Source organism: Hermetia illucens, chromosome 1 (genome assembly GCF_905115235.1).
Source record: "Hermetia illucens chromosome 1, iHerIll2.2.curated.20191125, whole genome shotgun sequence".
In the NCBI taxonomy this organism is placed as follows: Eukaryota; Metazoa; Arthropoda; class Insecta; order Diptera; family Stratiomyidae; genus Hermetia; species Hermetia illucens.
Window position 1 is genome coordinate 164,636,237 of NC_051849.1, and position 18,377 is coordinate 164,654,613.

At 43.4% G+C, this 18,377-nt stretch overlaps 2 protein-coding genes across 2 annotated transcripts in view; one reads left to right on the top strand and one right to left on the bottom strand.

Annotated features, from left to right (window-relative positions):
• The window catches only part of LOC119646776 (sodium-coupled monocarboxylate transporter 2-like), a 28,765-nt gene extending 26,434 nt beyond the window's left edge, over window positions 1–2,331 (bottom strand). Inside the window, exons 1-4 of the mRNA XM_038047358.1 lie at window positions 1,990–2,331; window positions 1,537–1,627; window positions 1,287–1,473; window positions 1,104–1,182 (exon numbers count right to left, since the gene is read on the bottom strand). Of these exons, the coding sequence (XP_037903286.1) occupies window positions 1,104–1,182; window positions 1,287–1,473; window positions 1,537–1,627; window positions 1,990–2,291 (659 nt within the window). The 5' untranslated portion in view covers window positions 2,292–2,331. The remainder of the gene's footprint in view (window positions 1–1,103; window positions 1,183–1,286; window positions 1,474–1,536; window positions 1,628–1,989) is intronic.
• The window catches only part of LOC119646777, a 322,623-nt gene that overhangs the window by 143,027 nt on the left and 161,219 nt on the right, over window positions 1–18,377 (top strand). The window lies entirely within an intron of this gene.

Consider the following 18,377-nt stretch of genomic DNA (forward strand, 5'->3'; position numbering starts at 1 on the left):
GCCAAATTTTTCCTGTCAGTACCAATCAAACATACGACAAAGTTAATCCAATCGAAAAGCTGGAAGGATTTCATGAGTATTGCAGGCATTCTGACCGGCCATAATTCACTAGCTGGACATATGGTCAGAGTGCAGGTTCTCCAAGATGATACGTGTCCATCCCGTAATGAGGAAATGGGATCCACTGAGCATTTTCTATGTGAGTGCCCGCCTACGGACGCATCACACATCAGATTTTTGGTGCTGCGGTGCTCCAACTTCAACGCGAAGCATCACATCTACTAATGGAAACCTTTCAGCACATTGCCGAATCCGGAATATTTCCTTAGACGAATCGAGTACCATGGACCTATGAACCGCTTAGAGGCTTTGCCTCTCTCCCACCTCACACACAGCCACTCACTCAACACTATGATACAAGATACATTGGTAGGTGAAGTCCATAATATTCCAAAGGTGATATCACCTGAGACTGTGATATCACATTGTCATCACCAAGCGCGCTGCAAACATTAAAACATCACCGCATCAACACCCAGTAGAGAAGTGATAATAACATTAATCTTGTACGAGACTGTTTGCAATACCGAGTAAAGAAATTGCAAATACTGAGCGATAAGCAATAATCATGATTCCCTGTTCTTTAGATCTAATAAATGCAAGGCAAATTTCACTCGGGTGATAAGTAATTTTTGATAAAATCGGTTGCGAGTATAGTAGATGGTGTTCATGATATACATAATATCACATGTACGGTCAGAGGAAGCAAAGGTAATGTTTGATGATATTACGTTGTGATATCTCATTTCTCAAAAAGTTCCGCGCTGTGAGTTTTGATTGATAAGAAACAAAAATATTTTTCTTACACACCTATTCATTCTACACTATAGATATTCTACAAATATTCTACTTAGCCATTAAAAGTCTACTCTTAAACAAAATTCACTGATTTAATTTGAATTATGTATGTTATCACTTTTGCGATGCAGGTTACAAATTGAATTGTAGCTTTTCCTGCTTCGTAGAGTCCCACAATTTTCAGACTTGAAAAATCCCCAACTGTTTCTGGCTTTCTGGCTACTAACCTAATTCTGAATACTCACCTGAATCCACCAACCGTAGTATAAAATATGCAGAGAACGCATATTGCAACACAGATATAATGCACATTTAAACCGCTTACTAAGTTCAATTGACCGTCAAATTATCAGTATCCGACCACAGGTGAGAAATACATGAGAGCTCGTTACGTTAATGAAATTATATTATCACTACTGAAATCTCACCTTGGTTCAAAGCCAATGCTGGAGCGTACATGATGATGGGTAAGATAAGAATCCGGTCCAGTGCATACACCAAACTAGCCGTGATTTTCACTTTTCGGTCGAAACGCTTTTCCAGATACGTAAACGAGGACGCGTACCCAAGCTCATAGAAAACCGGCAAGTAGAGGTAGTTGAGTGCAAGTGCAATCTAAAATGAAAATGTAATCACTGTAGTTCGATACGCTCTGTGGATTCCACGTCCCATACTTACAATAATCATGGGGATGAAGGACATAACATATTGGATGCCATTTGCATACACATCTGCCGGGACAGCAAGCATTGTAATTCCTGAAATGTGGCTGAAGCAGAAAAATTACTCTTTGATTATGAGTCCATCCAAGTTTTAGTAACAACATAATGTGCTCCTCCAAAACTTGAAAGAAAAAATCAGTGCAATGAGAAAACTTCCAACGGGGCTACTATATCGGATCAGCTGACTAAATGTATTTCAAAATGTCTAACGGTCCTGAAATTCACTAAGATATGAATGCATTATTCAAATAACGAGTGAAATTCGAAAAGTTCCTAACCATTCCATTTTCCAAAGAGGCACTACCTCGCTTTTCACTTCACTACACACTTCTTCAAATCCCTCAAATTGAAAACACGAACACAGGAAACTATGTACCATCTAGGACTATCACGAATGATAAAATCTCACCCAGAAATCATTGAGGCAGCAATGGGAAGAACCTTCATCTGCTTGCTTCCCAGGATGTATTCCTCGGTATTGTCCTGTTTTTGCTTAGCAAAAAAACCATAATAAATTCCAATACATCCCGACACCGTCAACATAAAGAAGAACAATCCATAGTCCAGGGGTGTAAAGTAGGGTTTACTCTGATCCGCAAAGTTGATGAAGCCACTCGTAGTCGATGTTGTCCCCATCATCGTTGTTGTTGTTGTTGTCATGGTCGTTGCCGCAATCGTGGTTGCACTTGTAGTGAATCCTGAGGTCTCCATTCTGCCCGAAACGACCAGTGATTTCTACTCCTCACTGAAACTAGGAACAATATGCCGTCAGGGCATTTGCATAAGCGCATATATGGAAGCAGTTGGACTGAGATAATGGTAGGAAAAGTTTGCATAAGGAACGTAATCGCATATGTGCCTGACGGAGTGATTTACATGTTGACGGATTTCGTGATAATAGAACTTACAACCGAAAATGATAATCTGTTGCCTTCGTCTGATAATAAAAGATTTGCTTACTCACTTCATCAACCCCTCAAGAATGTTAACAATTCGTATCGGAATTTGTATTCCTCTAGTGCTAATTCTAGGTGTTACCTTACTGAAATCTGCTGAAAGCCGGATACTTTCTTAGCAAATTTAACCTAAAGTTGTGAAACTGCAACTCAGCTTGTTCTGACAAAAATTTCCATACTAGATAAGGAAATCAAATGTAATAAATTATTTTCTAAACTAATAACAAATTTTTTTGGTTGAGCTGGTTAAATCATAGTGTCGCAGTGATTCAGGCCAATAGATAAACCACATGATCACCGCACCATCGCACAAAAAGCCTTTTCTGTCGTTCCATTCATTATAAGCGTTTTACCTAAAACTCAGTTCTTCACCCTTAATATATATAGATATACATTCCTTGTTGCTTTCTAGATATTCGCCATAGAGGTCACAAAGTCCCCAACCCGACATCAGTTTCACCAATCGCTATTCAATACCGGAGATATGACAATTTTCAGAAAGCCCACCTACCATTTCAATTAATTCAGCTTTTATTGATTTTGGTGCACAGATTACACGGAGGGGAAAAGTGTTCCGAGCTCACTACCACCTTTCAACCTATCCCTACCCCTATGTGACTACCTTCAATTAGTACTTCGAGGGGATGACTCTGCTCTGGTTTACGTTCAACACCCCCCCAATCACAATGCGGTTATTCTATCTTATCTTGTACGGGTGCTATTATCATTTTCAACACGAGTCATGTTAATTCAGACTTCAGTATCTGTTGGACTATACTATAGGATCTGGTTTCCCCCTTAAAAAAACCGTACAGCCTCCCGCTCTCCGGTAGTCCATATTTTCATGTATGATTGAAGAGTTAAAAAAGTTGGAGGTTAATCCTGTTAGAAACGATAAAAAGTCTCCCAAAACCACCTTGTCCTATAAAGTGTATTCCGCCACCGTTCCATTCAACCAATTCTCCTGGACGCGGAATCAGTATTTGATTTTAACCCTACTTAGCGTTTTGTTATCATATTTATGTCTTGGTGGCGCTATATCACTGGCCCAACGGAACAATAACCAATATGACAGAGCCGACGACACTCCGGTAGATTCGACTGGAAACGTTTCTTGATGCGGTGATCACAAAAAACGCCAGTTGTGAACGCCAAATTGCGCGGATGTCTGAAGAAATTTCATTGTACTTCGCAACTGCAATAATCTAATTTATGTAAGAAACCATCTTTTCTTCGTCTTTCAAGGAAATATAATTACGAAGGTGGGTTTAGAACCAAGTTCGGGGCCTTCAATTTATCCGCGGTGGCTTACCAATACCATGCCATCTGTATCTGCGAAACTTGGCCGGACGATGCCATATTAAACCCCGAGCTCCCCGAAGGGTACTCCATTTTCCGCTGTGACAAGGACCGAGATGCATCTCGAAAGTTCACCGGCGGTGCGATCCTAATTGCAATAAAAGATACACTCACCGCCGAACTAGTCTTCTCCTCCCCTGGCTTTCCTTTTGACTGTGTTGCTCTTCGTGTCTCTCCACCCAACTTCCTCCCGTTCATTGTGCTTGCCGCTCTCACCTGTATGAAGAATTGTTTGACATTTTGCCTGAACTTTTTACGGTCAAATTCCCTTCCCTCCCTTGCGTCCTTTGCGGAAATTTTAACCCCCCCATGCTCCACTGGCCTAATCATTCTAGTCTTCCAATTCCTTCCAACAGCCTCTCCCATTCTTCCCTTCTACTTTATTCTTTTATGAACACTGCCCTGAATTTCAATACTACCAAAAACTCCTTGAGCCGCACTCTCGATCTCTTCCTTTCCAACCTCCCCGAGTACCACTGCTCTTTATTTTCTTGCATATCCCCGTATGTCAAAACTGACGCTTACCACCCCGCGCTTGATTTTGAATCGGAGCTCCCTCGTTCAAACCCCAAAACCGAGCGTAAATCTACCAAGTTCAACTTCTGCAAAGCCGACTGGGTAAATATATTAAGCAACTCAACGTGTGATCAAGCTCTAAAATCTTTTACAATATCCTATCCGATCTCCTCTCCCGTTATGTTCCTTTTTCCCCTGCCTACCTACGTTCGTACCCAATTTGGTTCACACCGGAAATTCTTAATAACATTCGCCTGAAACATGCACTGCGAAAGAAGGTTCGGGCTTCTAAGAATGACACCGACCTTGCTCACTTTAAGACTATGCGCTCTACTATGAAGTCAGTGGTTAAAAAAGCCCGTAAAAGGTATTCATTAAGCATCGAAGCTGCCCTTACCCGCGGTAACTTAAAACCCTTTTGGTCTCACGCTCGCAATTCCTGTAATCCCACACAATATCTACCATCTTCTATCAGTTTTGCTAACTCCGCTGCCAATTCCCCACAACAATCCTGCACCTACTTCTCTTCAGTGTTTTTTCCCTCGATCCCTCCACCCTATAAGTCTCTTCTAATTGCAGATTGCTCCGAATCTCTGCCCATTCCTCCCCTTGCGACTGGTTGAGTTCCTAATTGGTAATCTTGACCCCAATGTCGGATCTGACCCCGATGGGATTCCTAACCTCTTGCTTCTTAACTGTAGAAAACACATTTTCCTCCCCCTGGGTATAATCTACAACAAAAGTTTAGAAGAATGCTACTTTCCCCATCTCTGGAAAGATGCCCCTATCATCCCTATCCTCAAGAGCGCAAACTCTTCTCTTGCTGTCAATTACCATCCCATTTCTCTTCTCTCCTCTTGTTCAAAAATCCTGGAAAGATACATCAACGTCAACGTCAACGATAACCGCGCAATTCGGTCAGCTCATTGTCAAAGAGCAGCATGGTTTCGTGAAACCTAAATCTACGGCTTCAAATCTTCTGATCTTTATCAACTTTGATGCTAAATGCTTTAATTCACGGCTAATTTGATCCAACTTTACCTCAATTCAACCCTCCTTAACACTCTTCAATTCCTTTGTCAGAAACATCTTTGAATGTTACTGTGTAGTCTGGTCCCCTTTCCGCATCCATGACTGCCGCGCTCTTGAAGTTGTACAACGCAAATTCACCCGGGCCCTCTTTTATAAAAACAAGATTATCCGTCACGACTCCGCACCCTCAATCTCCCCTCCCTGCACCAACGCCGTATCTTCTTTCATATGTGTACTCTTCCCAATCTCTGCAATTGCCTGATGAACTGCTCTGCTCGGATATTATTTTCCCCATCGCCTCACATAACACATGTAGTGCGAACATTTTTGATGTACCCTTCGCGGAGCTCAAGATTTACTTCCACACTCCGATCCCGAGACTATGTCAGTCCTACAACGCCCTATAGCTTGGGTCCTTTGACTCTGTTTACTTCTCTAGTTTTAAGCGTAAAGTAAGCCTCTGAGAATAATATGTAATAAGGAATTTTTTTTCTGTGTATTGTCCTCATTAAATAAATAAATAAATAAATTACGCCGAAGGACTTTACATATCTGAAACGGACTATGTGGAATGGAATGTGCTCCTCGACAACGGTATCGAGTGTCCCTAATATGCTCGTTTTTTCCAACTCGAGTGAAAATAAAGATAAAAACTGGACATAATGGGCCTAAGCGAAACAAGATGCTGGGACTCTGGAGAGATTTTTTCTCTGTGAATCCGGTCCCGGATTTTTTCTGACGACTATTGCAAGGCGTATTCTCTTAACCAGAGAGCTGGTTTCTGACAGGATTCTGACTGAAAAATTCCAGTCCAGATTAAGGAGCATCACAGTTATACAGTGCTATGCACCAACGGAAACTTCCGGCATAGTGGAGAAGATGTTTTTTACTAGTAGTAGTTCAGGAGAGGCTTCCCAAAGGTGACATTGTGATCATAATAGGTGATCTCAATGATGGTCGCTTGTGTTCGTTATTCGTTCGCGTGTTGCGACCGCCACTTCTCGCAAGTTTGGAGAGCTGCAATCCCCCCCAAGTTCAACATCGACCGCTTGTTTGATTCAGCTGTCGCTCGATAGTGAGAGAGTTATCTTGCGGATCGGACGGTTGTTATACTGAATAACCCATCCGTAGGTGTAGGAAGAGCATCCTATTGCTCCTTTCTCGGGTGCAACATCTTTTTTTTTTTTTTGCGTACACGGAGATGGAAAATCTTAGAAAGACACGTCCGCCGCCTGAACGGCGGAACTACAGCGGGCGCGTGTGGGATTCACACCCACTAAAAACCACCCCTGGTCTCTCCAGCCCCAGTCCCGCGGGACCACCATTGAGGTATTACTTCGCGGGGTAGGTTTGCTCTTAGGCACTCATCCTTCTCCTATTTGCAGCTTTCCTCCTTCTTTGTTCCTTCAGCAACTCCTCCTGCATTTGGATGATTGCGGAGCCAACCGCAAGCCACTTCTCCTCGGACTCCAGCATCTCAGTAACCAAGCTCTCCGGGGTCCCGCTCCTGCCCAGCACCTGGTTTAAGCTCCTTCTCTTCATCGCAAATCGTGGGCAGGCACACATGCTCTGGATCCTCCGGTATGCCATCGCATCTGGGACAGTTCGGAAAATCATCCAACCCTAATGTTGGGAATGAGCCTGTGCGTCCACCGACCTTTCGCAGACTCATCCCATCTGCGTTGCCAGAGATCAAGCGACTCTGACCTTGCCGCATTTCTACGCTGTGCATGCCCCTCCATATGTCTTGCATTGTACAGGACACTCATTTCTTTGGCCAGAATGTCAACCGGGATCATGCCTGCCACCACCAATACTGCCTCATCTGATGTGGTTCTAAAAGCACTACAAACCCTCAAAGCCATCCGCCGGTAAACCGAGTTCACCTGCTTCCGTCTCTGAGAGTTTGCAAGCGCCTCTGCCCACACAGGCGACGAGTAGAACAGGATGGAGCGCACCACTCCGGCTAGCACCAACCTCCGGCAATGTTTCAGCCCACCAATATTTGGCAACATTTTTGCAAGTGCAGTGGTGGCACTGGCTGCCTTTTGGCATGCATACTCTAGGTGTTCCCCAAAACTCAATTTGGTGTCAATTATTATCCCCAGGTATTTGATAGCCGGCTTTGATACGACCGTATGTCCACCGACCTCCACTTTTACAGTGTTATTTTTCCTGCGTTTCGTTATTAAGACCGCTTCCGTTTTCGCGTCCGCCAAGGTCAGCCCGGCCTTTTCTAGCCAGGACTTTACCGCTCTCACTGTTTCTGTTGCGTAAACCTCCACATCTTCTGGGGGTGCTTCTCGGGTGCAACATAGATCATCGGCTATGGCCTAAAGGGACTTCGTGAAATTTGTCTAACTGCGGAATAGTGAAAGCAGATCGATGAACCGATAGATTGAAGACTCTATTGACCGCTACAGGAAGTTCAGCGTAGGGTGCACCCTAACAAAAGGGAATTTGCTTTTGCACCGATCATTGAAGCGTAAGATGCTGCGCAATGAAATGATTTCAGAAGTGTAATACCGGTTAGGTTCCTCCCCTTACGGATGGAATGGCTAGCCTCCGCAACATGCGGATACGGATTGTTCCTCCAAACAGAAGGGAAAACGGTTCAGCCATCAATACATTCAAACAGAGTAAAGCCGCTGGAATTGACTGTCTCCTTGCTAAGTTATTTATCGCTCCGCCTTGGTACTTCTGCAGATCTACAACTGCTACTTATACAGAACTTCTGAGGATCCGAGGCTTTTCCCAGAGAGTGCAAACAGAGGATTATCACTGATTCCAAAGAAGAGAACGCGCTTTGCGAGGGAGAATTGCTGACTTATCTGGGTGCTCCCCGCCATAGCCAAAGTAATTGCTAAAATGATTCTGGAAAGCAGCCTTCGGAACAGTGCACGGTATTGAGCCGCACGCTTCACATACTCTTCGTTGAGCAGACAGTGTATCTGGCAAGCTCTACCGGTGTATCTGGCAAGCTCTACCGGAACAACTAATAGCAATTACTAAAACAATATATGATATTGTGAAATGTCACGTGTAGCATCAAAGCAAAATCTTAGAGGAATTTGAGGTCCAAAGCGGACTTCACCAGGGTTGTATCGCGTCACTGATATTGTTTCTTCTTGTTATCGGTGACATTCGTCATGCTGCGCTATCTGAAGATTGGAGAGGATTTCAATGGACTATGACATCTCTCCTCAGACACACCGACTGCGCTGATGGCATCTGTTTTCCCTCTCATCGGTCATGGACCTTGTTTGTGGTAAATTCATGTTTGATCTTGCAAGCAGAGTGAAGAGGGAGGGAGAAAGTTTCGGGTTAGAATTCTGTTCCTTGGAGAGTTTTTAGGAAACCCTGTTTCCCCGGCTTTTAGGCTATAATTCACACCACGAATTTGTCTGCACAAAAGTACATGTTTTTGCTATTTATCATTGATTCGAGAGCAATTTTACTCCTGTGTATAGTTTTTGCAGGATGTGGTTAGCTATTCATTTTCTTCTTCCACATAGCTCATTCTTTGAAAAGTGCACGAGCAAGAGAAGAATACTCTCTATTCTTAACCCACAACTGTTCGCTTGATTTCGGAATTACTCCTAACAAAAAGTGCTCTTTTTCTGCTTTTTGCCTACTCTGGTAACGTGTCCACAGTCCCAGCATTTAAAGCGCTCGGTCTCTACTTTGACCAATTTGGATAATGGCGTCCGGCGCCTCCTCTACTCTGTTCCTTGTCGACAAGACAGTCAGCTCCCTTTATTTAAATGTGGTCGTCGGCCCCATACATGGAAGTTTCGCTCCTGCCGTACGCAGAACGTAGTCTTTATTTCACTGCTCAACCTTAGTTCCAAAAATATTTCATTTATTTAAGTCCGTAGAATATATTTGGCATATATCCCCTCACTGATGTGGCCTTATTCCGGATTTTTCGAAAGCTTTCAGCGAAAAAACCACATATCATTCGTCTTCTTTGAAAAGCGTCTCTAGTCGTGGTTCCCCCTCGGAAACGGAAAGTTCTTGATGATCTTGCCATCACAACTGACTTTGACTTTGCTGTAGTGGGACCAGTAGAATCGTAGCCATATTTTCGGCCTCCGGATCGGATGCGTCCACGCGCTTGTCTCAAAGGGATTTATGGTAAACTACACCATTTTATTTGCCTCCCTTTCTGAAAATTTCGACGATAGCCGGTTGTTCTTGCTAAGGTTTTGTAGAAAGAAAAAGCAAAGCACAAAATGTGTTCTCTGTCTGTCTGTCCGACTCCGCCCCTCACTATGGGGCCAAGTTAGCTTACTTGAACTAGGTTTCCTTCCATCTAACTGCGGCGGTCCTACCCTGGTTCGTTGGGATCATGGAGTTGAGCGCAAGCCAATCCTCCTGGCCAACTACCATTCTCCGGGAATAGCATTTACCTAGAGTTTCCTCTAAGTTCCTCCTTTCTTCCACGAACTTCAGGTATTGCAACAATACGTGCACTGCGTCCTCTGGGAATCCATCGAAGTTTGGATAATCAGGTGAGGTGTCCAATTTAAACCTGTATTTTTAGTATCCACTTTATCCGGTAAAAAACTCGGTGAGATTATGATTGATCTCCCCATGCTTTCTTTCCAGCCAACCCCTGCTGTTAGAGGTCAATCTGTGTGTCCAAGTAGTCCCATTGCTGTTACCATCTAAGTATAGATCTCTACTTTCCGTTTCTTTTTAGCTTCGATAAAGAAGAGATGCACTTGATGTTATATATGTTCGTCATTTCATATGTCAAGATGTCAATCGGAACCATTCTGAAGATGAAGAACGCATCATCATTTGAGATGTTCAGGAAGGCAGAACACACCCTTAGGGCAGTTCTTCTGTTGATCGTACTCAGTTTATGTGCGCTAGATAAGATATGCAGCGCTGACCCCCAAACTGGGACTGCATACAGCAACGGCTTTGATCGCCGTCGCTGCTAACAGGAGTCAGGTCTATGATGAAAGTAGATCCTTCCTTACGAAAAGTACTTCTTCCTTCGCGTAATAGGCATTTGATTCCTATCGCATTCCTTGGCTATATGACTTTTCTCCCCGGACTTTCTTCGATCCGATCGATGCCGTTGGTGCATGTCTTCCCGAAATGTTCAAGCATGAGGTACTTGAAGCACCCCTTGAATGAAATTTGTGCTCTCAGACCGCAGACAACCCACCCGATTTGAACTTTTCATGCCGCTAATAGCTTTTGCGCTGCTTTCACTGGCAGTCGCATTTTAGTCGTTTGGATAATACCACAGGCTTTCCCCAGACTCACAGTGGATTCTTCACCCAATTTCTCCAAGTTAAATTGCCCTCTCAACGCAAATTTCTCCTCTGGATGTTAGTTTATCGATATCCTCGCACTATATATAGATCACATGTTTTTGAACCGTGCCGTAACATTTTTCCCAAGTGAGTTCTTAACTTGGTTACAAAAGCCATCAGTTTTGCCCAAGCTGGCTTTTTTCAATTCAAACATGAAATCGTCTATCTGGGTGCTTCGGATTTTGTTGAGATTTCCGCCTGGATTTTTTAGGTCGGTGGAGAGGAGCCAACACTGAACCCTGTGGTACTCCTGCAGTGACGATGTACTGCTTGGATCCCTCATCCATACCGTACCAAAGTGTCCTCTCCGAAAGGTAACTTTCGAGAAAGTTTGTCAAATAACCAGGGACACCCGTTTTAACAAGTGAGCTTTTTATCCACCCCCAGCTGGCGGAATTGAATGTATTTTTGACCTCCAACTTCACCACGGCAAAGCATTTATTGGACGTAATCGTGCCTCGACCCAGCTTCAAAACAACGTCTACGGCGTCGATTGTTGAGTGTTTCTCCATGTCAGAGCTGCGTTCTATATGAGTGCTGATCAGATTATCCTTTTTAAATATTTAATATGCTTTCCAGAGTCTTTACAAACTTTGGCATTGACGGAGAGCAGAAAATTGAAGAGCTCCTGAATAGGTCAAACCCTTGATATTGGACTATCTCCTGCGGTCGCCCTTCTTAGACAGATGCGGTGAGAGCGATTTCCTTTCAGCCCATCATTTTTCAGTTAGTGGTGTCCTTGGCAACGTCTTGCTTCGCTTGAATGCCTCTTTCTCTTAAATCACTTGTAACATTAGATTCCATGATAGCCAAATTGTCCGCCACCGAGGCACCGCGGTCGAAGTATATCGACGGCCGGGAGCCCACTTACTCACTCGCAAAAGCTGGGGGGCTGGGGTTCCGAGCCGCTGTACATGAACACATATTTACCCATCTATAAGTGTGCGCAATCCCCCAACCTGGGCGTATCTGGTGGGAGATCTGGCAATTCTTCATGGGTCTGCATGTATGGCCCTCTGGTTGTCTGTCACACGCACTGTTCTAAGAAAGGACCATACCGATTGACACAAAATTTGGTAAAAAGGTGGGAAATGCGAACCCCCACATATGCAGTGAATTACATCGCTGCGCGTTGAACCTAAGGCAAGGTCCCCATACACCTAAGAAAGCAGCGAAACTTTTTTCACTGAATATGATCAAATGGGGGTATTAACCGAAATGTCTCGATTAGTACTTTTCGGGGCAGGTTTTAATTTTTGACATTCGTTGAAAAGGGGGGGGGAGTGCAGGGTCCGAAAGGGGGCAACTACTTTAACGACCCGTTCTCAGCAACTGAGAGATGTTTCTGAGAACGGGTCCTCTAAGTGTTGAACCTTTCTTAGAAACTATGCAACCGAAAAATCTGAGAAAAAATCCGGTGGTCCGTGAATATGGTATGTAGGCCTCACAACTCTCTCCGTTAAGATATCCGCTTAAATATAAATTAATAATTGTGAATTATTAAATTTTAAAAATTAACTACGAACTTCTAGATCCATAAAATAATATAGGCTTTAATAGGTTTCATCACACTGGAAAGTTAGGGGGAAATCCTACTAATTCTAGTAGTAGTTATAAAAGGTCAAAGTTGCTTTCGCGTCAAAATACTACTCCTGATGAGATAAAACTTCACTTGAATATCAGGTATATTCAATGCATATACACCACGAGCTATATATAGTTGATACCATCATCTACCTTACAAAAAAATCAACAAAACATTTCATACCTGATGTGCTGAGATTCAGCACACAGACTTGATTTTGTGGTTATTACCATTAGATTTCTGGGTCCTGATCACTATTCCTAGAATTATACCTGTGGTTATCTAGGCAAACTTTGGACGAAGCTACGGCCCTTCCAAAATTATTTTCAGGGCGCACTGTCACATCTGTCAAACTTTAACTCAAGCACAACTTAAAACGTTTATGATTTCCAAAATAAACTTTACAGTCAGTTTATAACACTCCAAATACCCTTCGAATTACCATATCCTAAGCACTTAAAGTGATGACTGTTCAATATTGCAAGGAACTCAGAGTTGCGAAAAATGGTCCCGTACATACCAATTCCCTAACAAACTATTCCTTTGAAAAGGCTACACCAACCCACTGGAATACAAATTTATTACCCCTATTTGAGAATCTCTATAACAACCCATCAATCCGTCAGAACAACACCTCCGCGTAGTAACTTGATGTTGATGGCTTTTCACTGTTTCTATAGGAATCCGAACCTGTTTATGGCATCCATCTTTCTGAATATCAAACTAACGACGCTGGAGACGTCAACTTCAAATAGCTAAACTGCACAGGATGCCAAGAGCAAGGACAAGCTAAAAGGAGTTATTGGCCTCATCTGACACTGTGTTGCTCATTTCTCAAATTTTGTCATCACATCTTGCCCCATAAATTTCCCTCTTGACTTATTTGTCGCCCTCATAGGCTATTGGTATCCTCTGATAGGCGTATACCATACATTCGCTTCTGGAGGCGGCGGTTGTATACATTTTAACGTCGGCAGGTTTTAAAGTAAAGTGTCATCAGCGTGAAGATGAAATCGTCAAGATAACGAGACGCCGTCAACGGTCCTTGCCAGGACGCCGCAATGTCTCAATCAAATCGCATGAGTTGGATGCCTGAATAAATTCTGCTGCAATCGGGAAGCAGACAGACATCCTCTGATTGGCGTTAGGTCAACACCCCAAGGACAAGGCTAATAAGATTGCGGATAGCTTTTTCTTTGATTTATATTTGGAATTATGTTTGGAATATGAAGCGGCTATATTTATGGAGCTGAAGGATTCGACAGCAGAATCTTATTATTGGAGGATGCTCTTTGAATGGAAAGCAGACGTGTCGCAAAGGGAAATTGGAATTGGCTTTGCAATTTACATTTACTCTGAAGTTTGGAAACTTTTTCAGTCACCACTCAACTAAGTTATCGAACTATTTCAAAATCATAAACTAGGAGTGCTCCAAGATTTCAATGAAATTGCCGAGTTCCGTCGAAAATAATTGCATAGTTGTGCCCCCAACTTTTAGATGAATCCCGGAAACTTTAATAGATAGAATTATCCAAGATATCTCGTTGAAGTTAAAGTTAATCACTGGCTGGATTTCTTCCTTCAAATGCCTCAACTTTAACCTTCTGTCTGAGCATAATCATGCCTTCCGGATTATGGCTCTGCAGCCTTTGCATGCCGGTCATGTGGAAATATCTCATTCAATGTGATGTCCTTGAAGCGGAGTCTTCCGTATCCACGTACATCAGTAGCAGTTTTTGTGCTGGAAACTTCTTCCAGTATTCTCCGAATCCCAACGTTCGACTTTTTTCCAGTTAAAGTAAACGAAAAAAGTGCTACAATGAATTGGATAAGTTTTGCAGATTTCTGCCAGTGCAGCACCTACATATGCCGCCTCTAAAGTGGATACATCCTATTGCAGGCTTTGGACTGGAATCAAAAATGTTTTTTTGAGTTTCAATGGCGTAGAGCATGAGCTGAATTAAAATGACAAAGGATAAGTAGGTAACGTATGCAAGTTGAAGCAAAACTGAAAGGGATAACTGCGGATTTTAGGTTTAAATAGAAGGACACCAACGAATGTGTAAATGCATGTCGGGAAAATTATACAGACCGAAATGAAAGCATTTTTTCATTCAAATACTTTGAATACTTTGAATGAAAGGCACAAAAATCGTTTGCTGTTAAATCGGCATTCCTAGCTGCTCTTTGATGTGGTTTTTAACAAAAACTCATTATGAAAATTCCGGAAAACTGTTGTTCTGTAGAATCCTTTCATCGTGTTAGTTCTTCCAAAAATTAAACATTTTCGCATTCGCATTATCGGAAAACTCAATGGCAATTGAATACATAATGAATAGATAAGCATGTGTTTTGTGATGCGTTTTCAAGCCTCTTTTCTTATTTTTAAGGTTTTGTTTACAAAACAAAACCCTATCAAAATCGGTTCAATGTCTGTCTCTCTGTCTGTCCGTCTGTCTGTCTATCTTTTTTTTTTCGGCGTTGGCATGTGGAAAGGTTCAAAAAAAACTGCTAGCTCCTGCCATGCAGTTATGTAAGACTTCTACTCACTAAAACCACCTCCTTCTTCACTCTCCTCACGGAACTCCCATAAAGTATTGCGGCACTCTCCTCACGGAACTCCCATAAAGTATGGGGCTGGATCAGCTTTTATCTGCGGCTCATTATGGTTCTCTCCCTTCCTTGTTTTCGTCGTAGTTCTTCCTCCCTGAGCTGTTGGTGAATAGCTTGCAGTTCACTTACAACCTGATTCCAGGCATCTGCTGATTCCAGCATGAACTCCACAATGGTGTTAAACGCCTGTCTGGGACCGCTTCCATTCTTGTTCGGTGCGCGGTGAACCTGGGCCAACCAAATATGACATGCTCCGCATTCTCAGTCGCGTTACTATAGCTTCGGCAGCATGGTGATTCGTCGTGACCAAATCAATCTAAATAAGCACGATAACCTCCATGTCCACTCAAGAATTGTGTTAACTCGTAGCTTAATTCTCCATGGTTTCGTTCAAACCATCTCCGAATATCCGGAATGATGCGGTATGTCCAACGACCAGTTTGGGACTCGTCCCATCGCTGTTGCCCCCGTTCGATAGATTCCCACCGTGCCAGCTGCCGTCGAAATGCGCTAGACTCTCCAGCTGCATACGTTCATTCGCCAAGATGTCTATGAGGAGCATCCCTGCTAGTACATATGCTGCTTCTCCTGACGTTGTCCGATACGCATTGCATACCCGGAGTGCACTTAGCCGATATGCCATTCCCAATTTTCGGCAGTTCACTTTGTTATTCAGAACAATTGTCCAAACTGCAGCTGCGTAGAGTAGCACGGAGCTGACTACCCTAGAGAGCAGAAGACGTTGACTTTGTCTTGGCCCACCAATGTTCGGTAGTATCCTCGAGATCGTTGCGGCGATGGAAGACGCTTTAGTTACAGCGTACTCAATGTGTCTTTTAAAGTTGAGTCTTCTGTCAATAATTACTCCCAAGTATTTCGGCGATGGTTGGCAGTAAATTGTTTTTTTGCCAACTTTGATTTTCACAGTTGTGTTCTTTCTTCTCTTGCTAATGAGAACTACTTTTGTTTTATGTTCAGCCAATTTCTCAACCAGGAATTGATCTTCCATATCGCTTCATTTGCATAGATCTCGATCTCGTCTTGGTGCTTTGCAACCACTGTTATTCCGATATCATCGGCGAAGCCAATAGTTATCACATTGTCCAGTAGGCGTAGCGTCAACACTCCATCATACATAAGTAAACACAGCAAGGGACCCAGGACAGGACCGTTTGGCACTCCGCAAGTTGTCGGGAATATTTTTAGCCCATCGTCCGATTCGCAGTAGACTAGAGAAACTCAACCACAATGCGTACAATGTACTTCGGGGCCTGTATCTTGTCAAGTGCCTCGATGATTTTTTTCCATTTTGCACTATTAAACGCATTTTTTACGTCGAGGGTTATTGCTGCGCAGCATTTTCCTTCTTCTATTGCAAACTGAGCCAAGCCAGTCACCATGCTGATTGCGTCGACAGTTGATTTCGCCTTACGAAATCCGAATGGTTTACGGGAAAGGCCTCCTTCCTTTTCCGCAACTGGGAGCAGTCTGTTATTTATTACTCGTTCAAATAGTTTGCCAATGGTGTTGACCAGACATATCGGTCTATATGAGGAGAGGCCACCCAATTCCTCAAACTCAGGTCGGCTTCTTCTGCGCTGGGAGAGTTTCCTAGCTTTGAGGCACTTTTTCCAGCATTCCTCAATTTCGCAATTCCACCAAAAATTAGGATTTCGTCTTCGGAAAGTACTACGTCGAGGCATAGCAACATCGCATGCCCGCTGCAATTTTTCCACGACCTGTGAAACTTTGTTTTGTGCGCTTCCCGATAGCAATGTATCTTCCAGAAGTACCGCCTTAAATATTTCTGCGTCGAATTTCTTAGTTACCCAGCTCATCGTTATTCGTTTTAATGGCTTCATATTATTCCTTTGCGAGGTTTGAAAGATGATAGCCTGATGATCGCTATGTGTGTACTCCTCGCTGAGACGCCACTGCAAGTCTCTGATTAGAGTATCACTGACGAAGGTGAGATCTACCACCGATTGCAATCCTCCGGAATGTGTTGGCTCCCCCAGAGTTAGCAAGTACCACGTTCAAGCGCGACAATGGCTCCAGCAATATTCGTCCGCTGGCGTTGGTTTCTCTGTTACCCCATTCTTCTGCCCATGCGTTGAAGTCGCCGGCTATTACTTTGGGATTGTAGCGACTTGCATTGAAGGATAGTTTCTCCAGACGTGAATTCCTCTAATGTGAGGCTCGGTGCTGCGTAACAACTAGAGATGTATATTCCTCCAATCTTGGCACGGGTGAACCCGTCCTCTGGATGTTTTTTCGCATCTTCTATACTATGACTTCCGCAGCTCCATATTGCCGCTTTACTGGTTTTGTCTGCTATCCATACTCCGCTATGCAGATTTTTGTATTGTTCGGATACAATGATAACGTCGACGTTGTGTTCGAATACGCTTTGAGAAAGTAGGTCTTCGGGCGCTCGACAGAGAGTTGCATAAACTTCAGATTGAGTTGCATAAACTTCATTTGACCTTATTTATAAACACCTTTCTGAACACTGGGCATTTACTGCTTCCTCCAATGTAGGCGCTGTCACTAGTTTTTGCTTCCACGCAGAATACGCACTTGGGCATTCCGTTGCAGTCCTTTGCAAAATGGCCTTGTTCTCCACATTTGCGGCACAGATTTGATCTGTCTTGCGAGGTTGTGCAAGCTTTCGCTATGTAACCAACCTACCAACACTTATAGCATTTATGCACTGGACTCTGTTCCCGTAACCGACAGACCACCCATCCAATACGTACTTTGCCCGCTGCAATCGCCTTTTTCGCTGCTTCAATAGGAACACTTATCGACGCTATCTGCGTCTCACCGTACGCTTTTCTGCACATTAGACTTACTCACTGATTGTAAACCTAATTGGGTTTCCAAGGTCTCGGTGACTTTAGCCAAATCCTTGGATTCGATCATCACCGAATCCTTACTCATTTTGACCGCCGCAGCCTCACCTAGTGATCTTTCAATTTTCTTCCGTAGGCCTTCGCCTCCGTCGTCACCAGTTTTAAGTTCGAACAGCAGGTCGCCTTTCTGTGTTCGACTTATGCGCGTGACATTTGCACTGAGATTTGTTAAGGAGGCATCTGCCTTAATCTTACGTCATCATACTTTAATCGTATGTCAATTCGCTGGTTTTTGTTATTATCAGCGCGTCTGGCCTGGCTCTTTTTTGCAGTTTCTTCTTAGATCCTACCTTAGTCCAAGTCTCTTCAGTGTTGTTAGTGGCCTTTTCCGCATACCCAGACAAGCTCCCGTCATTCCTAGATTGCGCCGGCATCTGTTTCTCTTTTTTCTTTTTTTCCTGTCTGTCCATCTGTCTGTCTGTCTGTCTGTCACCCGCACTTTTCTCAGAAATGGCTATACCGATTGACGCGAAGTTTGGTGAGAAGGT